The 16,457-nt window shown below is 40.5% G+C and overlaps 1 protein-coding gene across 12 annotated transcripts in view; it reads right to left on the bottom strand.

Annotated features, from left to right (window-relative positions):
• Positions 1 to 16,457, bottom strand: part of CAMK2D (calcium/calmodulin dependent protein kinase II delta) — a 254,424-nt gene that overhangs the window by 138,925 nt on the left and 99,042 nt on the right. For all 12 annotated transcript variants that reach the window (XM_019534059.1, XM_019534061.1, XM_019534063.1 and 9 more), the window contains exon 3: positions 15,852 to 15,911. In XM_019534059.1, coding sequence (XP_019389604.1) covers positions 15,852 to 15,911 — 60 coding nt within the window. The remainder of the gene's footprint in view (positions 1 to 15,851; positions 15,912 to 16,457) is intronic.

Raw genomic sequence — 16,457 nt, 5'->3', positions numbered from 1 at the left:
AGTCTACTGACCTCAAGCAACTGCACCAACCTCTTTAAGATAGATATATAAATTCTACCTCATGGTTCTCTCCCTTATTCTAGTTTACATTTAAAATCACTAGGTATTCTTTTCACTGGCTTTATGAAAAAGAAAAAAAAGCTATGTAGAATATGGAGAGAGAAATGTGAAAAAGGTTTCCAAATTTAAAGCATCTCTAGTAAGTAGCTACAAGGCCTTAAATCAGTTTATTGAACTTCTGTCCAATATCCCCTCTAGAGTCAAGTTATCTCACAATCCCTGAACATTCCAAGATGCTTTGCACCTCCTCTGCAAACCCCCCTCCCTCCCAGGATGGGTGCGCTAGCCTTTGCCCAACCTGTCGTTCAAGCCCAGCAGAGAGGTGTGCTTTAGCACCCCCCACAGCTTCTGGTCTGGGCTACTGTAGGCATGTAGCTACATTGCCAGAATCAAAAGTAAATGTCTGTTCATTTGCTAATCAGTTCAATTTACACAGCTTACACTAATCCACGAAAACTGAACTGATTCAGCCTCAGGCTTTTTTGATGGTCTGTACTTAGCCAAGTAGGTTACCTGGAGCAGAGCAAAGCCTCTGGGCTAGGGACAGACATTCAAGAAGCCAGAACCTGAATTGATTCAATCTTTGCAGGTTTGTCTACCCTGGCTAGGCTACATCACTTTGCAACTGCTCAGACATCCCCTCTCGACTGAAAAAATGCCAACACATGCCTGCAGTGGCTCTGGCTAGAAGCCAGGGGATGCTAGAGCAGCCCTTCTTTGCCTTGCACAGAGCTCAGCTGAGGGTGTGGCCAGGCCTTGGCAGGACGCTGTGAGTAGGGAGGGGTCCTTCTCCTTCCTTGATAACAGAGTATTTATCAGCCCTGTTATCAGCATTTAGCACCCCACCAGAAAACAAAGCCGAGCTCATGAGTTCAAGCTCTTCTTAAACAGCTTTTTCCAAAAGAAGGTATGCAGGGATGTTACCAGCTGAGCTGCTGATTAGCTCTAAAAAGCCCTAAATGAACACTGCCCTATCTGCCTTACACAGCATTAGCTAGCATACCATATGCTGGCTAGGTCTGTGTTGTGGGAGAGAGGAGGGAGGGATCTCTGCCTAAGAAGCGAGAGGGGTGAGGGGGATGGGGGCACAGGGAAGCCAGCAGACCCTGCTATGCCTGCAAGCCTCTAATGGAGCTCCAGCCAGAGAGCAGAGGGGAGGGGCCAGCCCTGCTGTGGAGCAGAGAGCCCCGCCCAGCCCAGGGAGCATGCCAGGATGGTGGGGAGTCTGGTTTATCTTAAACCAGCAAAAGGTCTGGGACAGATACTGCATAAACTGGTTTGACCCAAATCAGTTAAGTCTGATACTACATTCAATCAGGTTTATCTCAAACTGGTTTCAGCCATTTTCAAACTGGTTTATGTGCACTGAACATCTGTTCTGTTACAGATTTAGACCAGTTTCTGATTGCTTAAACTGGTTTATGTGTAATGTCTGTCCTTGGACACGGTGTTTAGTTTATGACAAATATACTGCATAATCACGTATCTATGACCAAATGGTGTTCACCAGTTTATGGGAGAACAGGGCATAGATGACAGCAAACCCTAAGGAAACACTTTCTGCACCACATTAGGTGCATCTACATGAGACACTGTTGGATAGTAGCTCATTGTTATTGCGCAGTAGTGACTGAAAAAAACCCAATGACGGCGCAGTAACAACTGCACAGTCCGCTGCTCATGTAGATGCGGCCACTCAGAACACAGTTGAGATCATCAGGGATGCTGTAGCTAATAGGACAAAATCTAGAGAGCTGAGAAGATGGTGTTTTCTTTTTTCTTTTCTAGAGGGCTTCCAGTAGCCCATAAATCACCATATGGAAGAATAGAAGATAATTTAATATATATTCAGATGCAGAATGCAACAAAAGATGTTCTATTGTGCACAGGTCCTCTCACTACAAAAAAGGCTCAAAATGCCTGATGGCTCTTCCCTTTCCTTCAACTACTCCATTCCCCTAATCCTGCTCCCTGCTTCCTCAGGCATGTAATTTAAAGCCTTAATTTGCTCCTACTGAAGTAGGGTAGGGGCAGAAAAAGAAAGTATTTATTCGTATTTGGCACAAAGATATTACTGTACTGCACATACTGGAATAAATAGAGAGTAGATGGGCACACTGATTAGCAGTAAGCAGTTCAAGGTATTTAGAACTGAATTATTTTTCCTTGTTTTCATTACTTTCTCTCTGACTCTTCTCAGAGCTGCTATAACAGCTAGGATCTGGAACCAACTTCCGAGAGAAGTGGTGCTGGCTCCTATCCTGGGGGTCTTTAAGAGGAGGCTTGATGCCTACCTAGCTGGGATCATTTCAGCCCAGTTTTGTCTCCTGCCCAGGCAGGGGGTTGGACTTGAAGATCTACAAGGTCCCTTCTGACCCTACTTCTATGATTCTATGAACAGAAGGCAAACACCATAGCTACTTTGAGTCCATTTTCCCCAAAACAGCTTCTGGAGCTAAAGCATCTGAGGTTGAATCCTTCACTCTAAAATCTCCTCCTCTTTTCCACCTTTTACCGACAACTGTAAATACAAAGGATATCAAACACATTACAATAAGAATCAGCATATGAAGAAGACTGTAAGTGAAAGCCTGGGTAAAGAGGAGCAATATGATATTCTGTTAATGAATCAGCAGGTCACACTTGTGTACTCTTATTTCTCTTCATTTCATTACAGTGCATTTAATTTTATAGTAGCTACCACTGCAGCTACTGTAGTATCTGATTTTTTTTAATTATTATTTTACTATTTAACAACCAGCTTATTCTGTAGCAGCAAATCAAACTGTAATTTCATTATTCTGTGCTGTTTCACTGACATTTAATGTTAACTAGGAAAACAAATTACATTTTTAAGATTACTGCAAGGAAGAGGTCCATTTTGTGTGTCAAGAAAACAACATGTTGATTTACTAGAACAAAAAGGGTCTAAAATATTTAAAATCACCACCATCTCATCTAACTGTTGTAGGTGCTAAGAACTAAGAACTGGAAGGAAAACCCTATCTCATGGCTCCCTTAATTCCATACTTTAGAAGTGTCATGCCAAAGAGCCATGGTTCTAATATATTCCTAGGAACTGCTTGTATACAGCATGAAATAATTTAGGTGATGTCTTATTTTGTTGGGGTTTTTTCCTATTGTATGAAATAGGAGGGGAATAAAAATTTCAAACGTTAATGTCTTTTGGACTTCAGTTAAGAAAAAAATATTGATTGCATGCAAATGAACTTAGTGTTTTTTTTCAATGATTTTTTTAATGTAGCACGATACACAGATTAAAGGCCATGTTACATGTTACACTGTGAGTTTCACAAATGTTGCGTGGTACAAGTGCTAGGTTGAGTTTGGAGCAGTCACACTTCAGGCCAGCAGGGGCCTTGATGACTGAAAGGTAATAATCCCTCTATTTTCCCATTCTGGGCTTTTCCTATGCACCCTGGGACTCCCCTGGTTCCTCCCTGCCCTAGGACTCCCCTCCCCTTCAGCCTTCAGGGTTCCCCCATTCTCCTCCCCGGTTCCTGTCCCAGGGGAGCAGGCAAGGAAGGGTTAACCTGTCTGCCTGGCTGCTGCTCTTCTTTGGGCTAAGCCTTCCCAGAGACCAACAGCAGCCACCAGATTAACCCTTCCCTGCCTGCTCTCCCTGGACTGACAGTGCAGGGAAGCAGCGAGTGGGGACCTGAGCTCCTGGGGAGGAGGGCGGAGGGTGGGGCAGTGGGTCTGAACTAGACCAGCAGGGGATGGGAGGAGGGGGTATGTGCACTGTTTACACAAAGTTGTAGCCTAGAGTGGCTACAGCTTAGTGAAACACAAGCTGGGTAACACAGATCCGACATAATCCTGCACTGCAGTGGTACAACTTTGACCTGCCTAACAAGTGGTTAAAACTACTTTCAAATGTGAATGTACAGACAAACCCATAGGTTAAGAACTCCAGGAGCTGCCCAAAATTACCATGTAACAAGGGCCTAAATTTAATGATCTAGAAAACCTATGTTAAAATAGCATTGCCTGCTTTCAGTTAACGTTCCCAATAAAGGGATGAAAATAAAAGATCCTTTTTTATCTCACATGAAGTATCAACAAGTTTTGTTCTGTTACTAGGTTATTATGCATAAGTTACCCCTTATAAAAAGGTAGAAAAAACTGATAAAGGTAAGGGCTATGTCTTAATTAAGGAGACCACAGGGTTCTAAGATATCACAAAAAGAAACAATGATTTGAGTGCCAACACAGTTTTATACCAGAAAAAAATACCAGGAAATCGAGATTAGTAATCAAAAACACTGCAGGATTTGAGCTGTCTGCAATTACTAAACCAGGAGAGAAGTCAGCACTTACCAGAAGAATAAAGGCCAGGAAACAGAAACTTAAAAGGTGGCTTTCATTATTAAAGGAGGATTTCTCTGCCTTCCAAATTTCTGCTAGAATTTTTATTCTTTCACAAAATTGGAAGCATCATGTATGTAGGCACAAGGTGAAAAGGTAACGATTACGTGAAATGGCACATCCCTTGTTGACATTTCATTCATTAACCTGGGCGTGCTTTTAATGCAATTCCAAGTGTAACTGTGTGTATAAAAAGAAAAAAGAATAATACCTTCTAGGGCTGTGCAAAGCTTTGATTGCTGATTTGATTCGGCAGAGATTTGGCCCAATTTGTCAACTGAATCTCCCAAGTCGAATCAAATCTGGAGACCCTTTAATCTCTCTGAATCGAATCAGAACCCTCCACATCAATTTGGAGAGATTCCACTATTTGGACATAGACAGCTTGATACGTTTTTTCTACATACCTCAAGGTACCAGGTGGCTTGTGAATGCTGACATGGTTGGGTGGATGGAACATTCCATGGGAGCATGGGGGGGTCCCCAGCACGCTCAGTGGTGGACCCAGAAGTAGACCCTTCTGGTCCACCGCAAAGCATGGGGGGACCTCCCTCCCCCCCGGCAACTGGTGCTTCTTGGTCCTAGGGGGCCCCCGCCCCCTGCGGCCAATTGCTGAGCTAGGGAGTGTGTGGGTCCCCTATGCACTCCTTGTGGACACCCCCGCACTCCTGTGGGATGCTCCATCCGCCCCACCATCTCAGCATTCATGAGCCGCGGCTGGTATCTTGAGGTATGTAGGAAAAAAAACATTTAAAGCGGTGTCTATAGCCGAATTGCTGACTCTCTGAATCAGAACTGAATCTTCAGATTCAGATTCAGCTGAATCGAATTGGGACACTGATCTGAATCAACAAATCAAATCACTGTCTCCCAAATCAGGCTGAATCTGAATTGAATATGGCATGCTTCGCACACCCCTAATAGGTTCCCCAACCAGTAGTCTAAACCTATATTCTAGAATCACATTTGCAACATTATCAGGTTAGCAAGCTGTAGCAAATACTACACACTGTACACTGTCATCTTATTGCTTTCTTGCTAGAGTTTTTCAGAGATTAAAGTATGTTAAGGTACCAGACATTTTCACGCATGAAGAATAGTCACATACCCTTTTTGTTTTATGAAGATTGTTAGCACTTTTAATGTGCATCAGGCTGAAGCTTTTATCAACAGATCAGATCAAGTCAATAAATTTTTCGCTATGGCCAGAAGCATCTTTTGAGAGGTAGTTAACTGGGCTAGGGACTTGTTACACATGCTGTGAGCTGGTCAAATGTTAATTAGTGTTAGGGCTAGCTTGAGTTTGGAACAGTCACATGTTTTGGTCAGCAAGGGCCTGGAGGTTGGAAAAATAAGCATCCCCCCTTCCTCACATTCTGGGCTTCCCCCTGTTATCCCCCTAAAACTCCCTCATTTTCCATCTGTCTCTTGGGCTTCTCCCTTGACCCCCACTCCTGGGGCTCCTCCCCATGCCTCCCTCTTACTTGTGGCTGCCTCCACTGTCTGTCCCAGGGGAGCAGGCAAGGAAGGGTTAACTTGCCTGCCCAGCTGCCACTGTCCTCTGGGCTGAACAGGCAGGTTACCCTTTCCCTGCCTGCTCCCCAAGAACAGACAGCCACAAGTAAGAAAGTTGGAGAAGGGGGCAGTGAACCTGACCCAGACCAGTGGAGGAGGGTGGGGTGTTCACACCTCAGTAGCAGGCTACACCTTAGTGTAAAATCAACTGGGGAGCATGGATTAGAGATAATCATGCCATGGAGTGGTTTAATTTTTGCCCCCTAAGGAGTGCTTCAAATTCGTTTCTGTTGTTAATGCATGGACAATCCAGGGGTTAAAAACTCCAGGACTCACCCAAAACTACCATGCAACAAGTCCCCTTAGTCTGAATTCAGGCAGAAGGCAGGGTAGATATGCACCTTATACTCTGAATAAATAAAAAACATACATAGGATAAGCTGTTGAGCTCACTTCATCAGACACCATGAAAAGACCAGCAAAGAGCACTGTATAAAGTAGAATGACTGTTTTGAATACAAAAGGTGGGAAGGGAGAAAGGAGAAGAAGGGAAGGGAGTGGGAGGAGGGGAAGCAAAAAGAGAAGAACCTGTAGGAACAAAGCGATCACAAAAGCTAATCCAGGTAATGGGATAAAAATCTATAGTACCTGATACTTGGGGAGAACCAGTGGCTGATCGCCGACTGGCCATGTGTGGGAGGGGGTCCCCCAGCAGCCGATTGCCCACCAGAAGTGCCAGCAGCAAACCCAGAAGGACCACCAACACTTCTCTCAGCACCCTAAGAATCTCAGATTGGTAAGGGCCCCCCATGCATCGCCCATGTTCAAAATGGTTTTTAAAATGTTGCTGCCTGAGAATGGCAATCTTGAGATCAGCAATGGAATGTCCAGGAAAGTTAAAGTATTCTGCCACAGGTCTTTGTTTCTTTCATCAGCTGAAGTCTGATCAATATTCATTCATTCTTATAAATAGAGATCGCCTTTGTAAAAGGCTGCCAGTCCCTGATGTAAACTACCGAATAGCCACGAGGTGTTACTTTACTTTGACCTTATGGGACAGATTTGAAAAAACTGCCTAGTACTGAAAAGTTTTCTCCACATCTTGCAAGTGTCCTACGCCATTCAATGCTTTTCAACATGTGCTAACGAAAGTTTTATTCTCTTTGCACATATGAGAATGTATTGCAAGTTTCTTCAGATGCTGGTTCTACAGTAAACTAGGCTGAAACCAACAATGATGCCTAATCAGGAGAATCATAATTCTGGACTTTGGCAGATTTCAGGCAGCAGAGTTCTTTTGTAGATCCAGTCCCTAGTGATGTTATTGTGGAAGGACCAAGCATATAAGTCATGGAATTACCAATGAAACTCAATAAATCCAGGCTGTAAACCAGATGTGACCACTTGAAATTATAGACAGCAATGGAACAAATATTTGAAGGTCTTTAAAACACTGATTGCAAATGATGCCAAGCGTGTTGCATTACTCTATCTTTGCACTTGTATGTGTATACTTGGTCCTTCCACAAATAATACTCTTACAGGATACAGTCTTAAGATTTATGTTATTTCACTCATTTTAAGTTACAGTTGTTGAGCGGAGAATGCAGCTATTCAGAGGTGATGGTCTCCATGTTCTGCAGTAAGTCCATCAACAGTTTACCATCAGCTTTTATAAGGCTAGCATGAGCTCTACCTGCAAAATAATCCCTAAAACCCCAGCAGAAAATCTCATCATGCACACAGTCATTCAAAGATACATTAATGTCCTTAAATCAATATAATATCTCCAGTCCTGGTGATTTCCATCTCTCCCAGCACTCCTCCAAAGTTCCTTGCGTTGACCAGTCATCCCAGCCTTTTCAACTGGAATCTTTCCTAGCTCTTCTCCAGGATCTCTATCTGGGAGCTCTCTCTCCTTTGTCCAGGATTAGGCAGAAGGCAAGCCCCAGAACAGGGGCCCTCCTTCGACCTCTGGATCCTTCTCTCCCCTTTAACAAAGCCAATGGGATAAGTCCCTCTGTTGATCCCCTGGCTCTCAGCAAGCAAAACCTTTTTGCAGCTCTCTTACCTCTAGCCTTTTCCAGTTCTCCAGCATGGGGAAATCAGCAATATAGCCATTTTGCTGCTAACCATACTTTCAGCCTTTACTTGCCCCTCTGGCTCCAGATCAGGAAAGCTTTCTGGCTAACCAAATTTCCACTCTCATGTCCACATGCAGAGGTGTTCCTTTCCAGGGGCACAAAAAGCAGGGGCACACATCTGTGCCACTGTTTTGTGCCCCAGGACATGCCCCAGCATGTGTACTCCAGCATGTGCCAAATTGTCCCAGGTGGGGTAAGGCAGGCTAAGGCCAGCACGTGCGCTGGCCCCAACAGCCTTACCTGAGTTCCTGGGGGCTTTCTGGTGCAGTAGCAGTGCTGATCCAGCTGCAAAGAGCCTGGACATCAGTCAGAGTGTGGCTGTGGATGGCTGGGCTCTACTTCTGGCGATGCATGCTGCTGTCATAACCACCATGCAGCTTTTTGAGGTGGTTTTTTTTTGTTGTTTTTAAATACTGGAACATCCTGGTGTCAAATTTTGGTAGCGTGCTGCAAATTTGCAGTGTGGCACACAGTTGAACATCTGTCATGTACAAACCACAAATAGGTTGGAGGCGCCGCAAACTGCACGTGCACACTCATATGAATGTGCCCCTAGTCCTTAGTCTTCACCAGAAATTCCTGCAACTCCCTTCAGGGAACCTTTATTAGTTTTCAGGCAAAAATCCTTTCCAGGGATCTCCTGCAGATAACCCCCTCACCCTTTCTGCCTCCTCCCCCAACATTTTTATGATACCCTCCTCAACAGGTCTTTGTGGGGTGCCCGTGGCATACCCAGAGGTGGGTCAACTCAAGAAAACACTAAGGTATGCACGTATATCTTACAAAAGTAAAATGGGCTTTAAGCATTTTTTCTTAATAGAGGTGCACCTTGGTTGGGGTCTAATGAAGTCAATGTGGATTAAGAACATGTTTACTGGCTTTTCTGATATGAGAGCTTCTCTCAGTCAGGGGCCTAATTAGGAGACCTAAAAAAGAATCTCCTTTATATTTTTTCAGTAGGTGACATTATAAAAGTGCCTGCTGCCTGCAAACAGACACATCAGATAAAGGAAATATAATGACAGTATAGTGAAAGTTGTTAAAATGTCATTGCATCAAATGTAATATTTTGTTAGTGTGTAAAAAATCTCCCTTAGCATTTCTGACACAACTGTCATTGCTGTATCAGTAGGATACTGAAATGGACAGTATAAGAACCTCCAACTTAAAGGGATTCCCAGGTTTATTTAAATATGCATTATAGATCATTCTGATACCAAGATTTCATTCATGAATCTGGAAGTATACTGCCTAAAAAATGTTTAGGAATCACTTAGTTTGCATTTCATCAGCTACTGTGGTTAAAAACAAAACAACAAGCCCACACAAACAACCCCACCCACCCTAAAAAATTAAGAAATTTAACTAAAATTAAATGGTGATCCCAAAGGTTCCCAACACAATTTAGTTCTTCAACATCTATGAAATAACTCCTTCTTCATAAAGGAAAGGCTGTGAGCCCTGAGAATTTTACTAGAGATTTCCAACTTCATTTATATATAGTTCTATATGTTAAACTAAAAAGGTCTTATCATGGTTCATATGTTCTCTGAAATTTTGAATGTCAAGATTATCTCCTCCATTCAATTAATATTAGGATTTATGTTTACTATCATATCTACCAAATTTAAATCCAAGATGACGTCAAATTTAGGATGACCTACCAATAGTTAAATCCTATACATTGGTCCTAGTATGTATTTATTTTCTGGAAAAATATGCTTAAAAATAAATAAATAAATAAAAACCATGACTGTGTTTTTATATATCCCTATCTATATCATATACATATGTGTATGCCTTTTCTGCCTGGTGCAGGGGGGCTGGATCTGATGATCCCCCAAGGTCCTTTCCAGCCTCACAATCTATGAACCTATATTCAGGCTCAGTGAAAAACTTGCCTGGAATGAGATACAGACCAACAGAACAGACTTATGCTATAGCATAGAGTAGACAGCTTACACTGATTTAGATTTAGCATTTTAAAACTCTGAGAATTTAGATTTAATTAGATTTTACCCCTACCTTTTCTAAGACCCATTTACTATGTAAAGAAAAGTACAGGTAAATAGGTACAACACAAGCACTATGGAGTATTTTACTTTGATTTTATTCCATAAGACATTTAGTCTGTAGAATAGAGCATATACATGGCAAGCTCTCCCAAGACAGGTATTTCAGCAGATGCTATTAGAGTTAACGTTGACCAAACAGCTATCCCAGGATGCATTCACTAGGGAAATAGAAGCACAACAGGATCCACATACTAATATTATCATACATTTTTCAAGGGGTTAGCATAAGTGGTTATCCTGGCTTTGAGTGATTTACTCTTCAGTAAAGCTGCATGTTGTGTGCTTGCTGAATGACCTGCTGCAAACTTCAGTACCCTTTCACCCCACTGGTCATAGCAGCTGGCAGAGAGTTTAGCTCCCCACCACCACACCAGATGGCAACTGCTCACTCAGACCCACTCCCCACCCAGGCTCCTTACCACCTCCAGACCCACTACCACCTCTGGACCACCCCCTGCCTCAGGCTGGATCCTACCTGTGAGGAGCCCTACTTCTGGCTTCAGGTCCCTGGCATCAGGTGAGTTTGACATCCCTGCTCTATAGTAATTATGTTGTGTGCTTGCACCCAGAATTGCCTTAACTAATTTTAGATCCTTGTGCTATTTATCACTTTGGTTCAATACACATCTTCCCGTACAAGCCCATATCCAGCAGTTCTGATAATGGGAACCCCCCCCAAAGAACCATAATACATTTACTCAGTTGTGAAATGAAGGTGCATACTGGGATATATTCCCTCCTGACCTCAGAATTAGTCAATTTTATGTCAGAATAATTCAATGCAAGTGATATAGAAATAATATGAATTGTCTCTTATATGTGATCTTGGGTAGCTTAGAAAGATTTCAAAGAATTAAGATCAAGAATTCAAATAAAAACATTTCTGGGTTCACCTCTTCAGACATCATCCCATTATAATAAAGTGCCTACGACTACTGAAACAAGAACTCATTCTCATTTCATCATCTGCTAAGTTCACTCTCAAAATTATCCTAGTTTTCCAGGTCTTCTGTTTCATCCCTGATTTTTTTCTTTGATTTAAAAAAACCCAACCAAACAAATTAATACAAGAAAAATCTAACCCATGCTAAGTGTTTCTTGCCAATACCAGAAATAATTTCTTCAGGTGGGTTGGTGGTGAAAAAAAGACTACCAACTAAAATAATAACAAAGAAAAAAATCTCTTTACATCTGTCATCCCAAGATGATATATCTATTGTATTTGAAATGCCTATGAGAATGCACATTTTCAGGAAATAAAATTAGATATACCAATTGATTTGGAAAATGCTTAATTCTGAATGTTCTTCTATTACAATTTAATATAGAACACCTAATACACTATATTAGGTCCAATAAACTGCCAGATGAACATCTGTCTTCGAAGTGTTAAGTAGGATAATGATTTTTTTTCTACAAATGAGTCAACAGCAGAAATTTTTGTTAGTTATAAGAAAACTTGATTTTGTTATAAAAGTTAGGAATATTACAAATAATAATTTAAAAAAGAAATAAAGGTGCTTATATATATCTACATTTTGGTTTCCTCCATCAGTCCCCTTACACTAAATATCTAGTTTAGACACAGTTTTATGAAGAATTTCTTTGTAAGCTGGAATTGTAAAAGATGATTCATCAATGCTCTGATGTTATGACCTGACTATAAAGAAAAAAATACTGTGCCCAGTAATAAAGAAAAGAGTTTTTAATATATGCGTTGAGAAAGTCTTAGTATTTTTTACACTTGTTAAAAGGTAAGGAAGTGTAGTGTGCAGATCTTAATATATTCTAGGAAGAAAAGTCTTTTTAGATGAGTCATATCAAAAGTTGACCTTTATGATAAAAAGTTCAGTTTCAAAAGACAAATTCAACTAAACTATGAACACTGAAAAGGATTCAGTAACTGTCAATTACAAATAAATAAAGCAACTTTAAGAAAAAGTGATTTTTAATTCTGTGCTGTTTTTTTATTCGTTGAGACTTGAAGTTGCTTAATCCTTTCTCCCACAAGGTCTGAAAGGAAAGGGAAGAATGAGTTAATTCTAACTGAGGAGGCTACTACTGGAAATAGATACTACTTCACTGGCAAACTAGAAGGTATTAAAAATAAGTTCACACTCTAATGAGAAAGAAAGCAGTAAGTTAAAATAGATGTTTTCTTTTCTCCGAGGACTGCCTTCCAAGAATCATTTCAGGACCTTAATTTATATTTTCTTCAGCTATGACCTTTTCACTTCAAAAGAATCCATTATTTTCTAGGCTACAATCAATTGTGAGCTGTACACCACTCACAGAAAGAAAGGAAATGTAAAAATGGAGTAAACTTGTATGAATTCTCTATGCCCCAGCACCTACTCTTCATAGATTAAGGGGACTTACTGTCACTTAAAAAATATTCACACTCATAAATGTCAATATAGTGATGATAAAATTTACTAAAAGATCCCTCTCAACACTGTAGAAAACTTTAAGGCCTTGTGGTATCATAAATCTTCACTGAAAGAAAGCATCTTAGGTGTAAAGTGTTTATATTCTGTATAAGGAGAATTTTACCATTAGAGAGGAATAATGTAATAAAGGATTGTTGCCCATTAGAGTTCACTTTCATAAATATATAGGACAAAAATTTCTTCTTGGAATTAAAAAGGTTCAATCTAGCATACATAATAAAATATAACTTTTCATGCCTTATTTTAGCGTGCCTTTTCTTTTGTTTTATAGTTTATATCCATCACCTCAGTTCAATCCTAATGAGACATGTTTATTATAACTTAGACGACCATGTAATTGATAAAGCTGGGATTTGTTCAGTGAAAGCTTACAATTTTAGTTCAATAGGAACAGAATTCACCCAATACTGAGATCTTTTAGAAATATTATCTTAAGTCAAAAGAGACCCTACCCCTTCCCCTTCCCCCCGCCCCCAATGTTGACAACCATCTTGTATAAATGAATAAGAAGTCTCTTCAGTTTTTACAGGACTTTCAAAAGCACTTAAGGAAGTTCTAGGCATTCAAGTCTCACTTACAGTCCGTAATAATAGGGAACCTAAATCTTCTACTACTGTCCTCCTACAGCAGGGCCCAACACACCCAGTCCAAGCTTATACTGACCAAACCCCACCTTAGCCAGGCTCCTTAGGCCAAGTACAGATGTTACATTTTCACCTGTATAAGTGATCGGAAACTGTGACAATGACAGGACAGAAGTTTGGCACACAAAACTTACCTATACCTGTAACAGAACAGAAGATCATCACCCACAGGCTGGTTTAACAAAGGCAGAACCCAGTCTAAAATTTATGTCCTGTTACTTCCCTCCCCCCGACCAAAGGGCGAATGTGTGTTTTGTTCGCTACCAACCTAAGCTATGCCACTTACAGAAAACCACATATCTTAGATTGATTCTGCCTCAGGCTTTGTGAACGTCTGTACCTGGCCCTAGTCACCAAAGGAGCACTTAAGGGGAGAAGTTTGGGTCCTGCTTATAGTGGGAGTAGGATGTGTACCTCAGCCTATGTAAGCAATTAAGTGTGCAATCATCTAGTACAGATGTCTAAATATGTACTTAACTATCTAAATTTATGCTACCACTTCTGAAAACTGAATTTGTAAAATCACTATTCTTTTCCCAGTTTGAAGCTACCAGAGTATTCTCTCTCCAAGACAGAGACCAGGCACCAAAGTGAACCTTCAGACTAACTTTCGTAAATGTAGTACAGTACTTGAATACTTAGTTGAGATTTGAGTCAGTCTGTAAACAAAAGCAATTCTCCAGCAAGTGCAAACTTCTGCTCAACAGGATATTCTGTCACTGGAAAGGCTAGTAAATAAATTTCAGCGACACCATAGTGTTCACGGAGATTCTGTAATGTGAGAACAAACAGCCTTTCACAAAATCCTGAAACCTGATATTCTTTCTGAAACTGAACTGCCAATTAGAAGGAAAAGAAAACCCTACTGTGTGATTCATTTACTGAACTCCCCACATTAGAGTAGGCAGCACAGCATGGCATTTCCTTGGTGCTAGCGTATGTAACACCAATAATCTCTCTCAAGATCTATAGTGTTTTTTCCTTTGTATTTCCAAGCCATATGTTTATTAGTTTTTAACAGCTCCACTGGAACAGCTGGACAGTATACAATAATAATATTACTTCAAATTATTCAGTGGAACAAAAGGAAATTAACTACATGCAATCCATTTATAATACCTTTATTTGGACAGGTTTTATGTATTTCAACTCTTTTGTTTCATAGCAATGAACATTTAAAATTTTTTTTTACTTAATCTTCTTTGGACTGAGCAAACAAATATGCTCCAACAATTCTTTAATTATAGCTATGAACAGATAAACCGACTTGGGAATAGTAAGAATCTAAGCTCTTTTCCTAACCAAACCTTCATAAAGATTAAAAAATGTTTGAGTTAAATGGTTTTTCCTCATCTCCTTCCATCAATTTGCACTTCCTGATTTTGGGGTGGGACAGAAAGGGGGGGAAATACAGAAGATAATATTACTCTTCCTGGATTTCCAACTCGGGTGAAATCACAATGTTTCTGAAATATTGTGAGGGAGACAACTGAGAGATTCCAAGCTTTGTTTTGAGCTTTCAGTTTTCTGGGTGGTGTTATTTCCCTGCTTATTTGCTGTTTCTCATGATGATTAAGGTTAATTAATCAAACGGGAGTTGGTCTACTGAGCATTAGACAATCAAATTGATCTAATGAGGTAACAAAGATGGCATAAAGATCAAATTATGTGAGACAGAACCAAAGAGGCAGAGACCGAAGACTAGGCCCAGCAAATACATTGTCTAGTCTTCTCCTTCTCTGAGTATCAAATATATTTATGTAGTAAAGTCAGTTAGGATACTAGTTTGAATGATCAAAACTTTTAAATATATGCCAAGTGCTTGCAAGATGGAGGGGGAATGGAAGGGAAAGGAGGAAGAAACCAATTCCCTTCACATACTACAAAAGGCTGGGAGGTAGTAGATTTTTATAAACACACTGACTAACACTGTTTGCAGATTCTAAGATCATTTCCCTACCACTTTAGAAAATCATCATCTGTTTTTGCTGCTTTGCACTCTCAAGAAAATAAGCAACCCAAAGCAGGACCTACCCAAATCTATCACTTGAGTGCTGGAATGGAGGGACAGTTGCAGAGGAAGGAAGGGCCTAATGCTTCTACATACTTTTTCAGCAAAGGGATGCAAGTTACAACACAGAATGGCAACTAGGTTAAACAAGTAAATGTTAGATAAGAACAGGCAGTATTCACTAGCACTGCTGTGAATGGCACAATCATTTTCAGCCTTTTCCGTTGGATTAAATCCTCTCACAACTGACAAGAAATTATTAATAATGACTCATCCACAAGCCCCAAAACTCCCAAACACCTAGTCTGATGGTACTACTGACAGTAATAGCACTAACAGCTCAAGGGGTGAGATCAGCTTGTGTTGTGCTAGATAGCCAGCTGAAATACCCCACGTCAAGGGAATACCCTTTGAAGAGAGGTTCACTGTATTAAAACCATTCATGTCAGAAGATATTTCTGTTTGACTTCTTCCAACTTTCTATTTCTATGAAGTTTTTCAATATATATTTTTTTATTTCTACTCTGGCAGCCACTTTATAAAGCTATTTTAAATATTCTTACCAATATTAGGGTGCTTCAAAAGGCGACAAATTCTGGCTTCCCTTTCCAACTTTTGGTGATCTGCAAGAAAGGAAAACATAGTTATAACTTTCAGCAGGAAAACACACTATCCTACACGTCACTGCAAGTGGAAAAAATCAAATGACACAATATGTAAAATTATGTTTAAAAATGTATCCTCTTTCTTCCATTTAGAGTCACTATTATTTTATATTCAAATCACAGGCCACTCTGAATTAAATTACTATACCACCCCCTTCCTTTGACAAACAGATCAAGGTATGATGATGTTAGAAAATCAAGCTGCCTTTTCAGTGGATGAATGGAAAGTAATCACACCACAACTTATAATTATCAAATAAACTATGATTATAGCATTAATCAGAACAAAAATAGCATGAATCTCTAGAGCTATTCTAATCTAGAAAATTAACTACCTCCTTGATACCAAATATATCAAGCCAGGGGAGGGGCACTCTGAAGTGCTTTGGGTTAGACTACAAGGCAGTCGAGGGGAAAGGGACTTAATGGTGGGAGTCTACTACAGACCTCCCAACCAGGGAGAAGAGCTTGACCAGGAATTCTTGGGTCAGCTCACATAGGTAG

Source organism: Crocodylus porosus, unplaced genomic scaffold (assembly GCF_001723895.1).
Source record: "Crocodylus porosus isolate Cpor-Errol unplaced genomic scaffold, CroPor_comp1, whole genome shotgun sequence".
Taxonomy (NCBI): Eukaryota; Metazoa; Chordata; order Crocodylia; family Crocodylidae; genus Crocodylus; species Crocodylus porosus.
The sequence above is the reverse complement of the archived record's forward strand: the minus strand, read 5'-3'. Positions and strand labels throughout refer to the sequence as shown.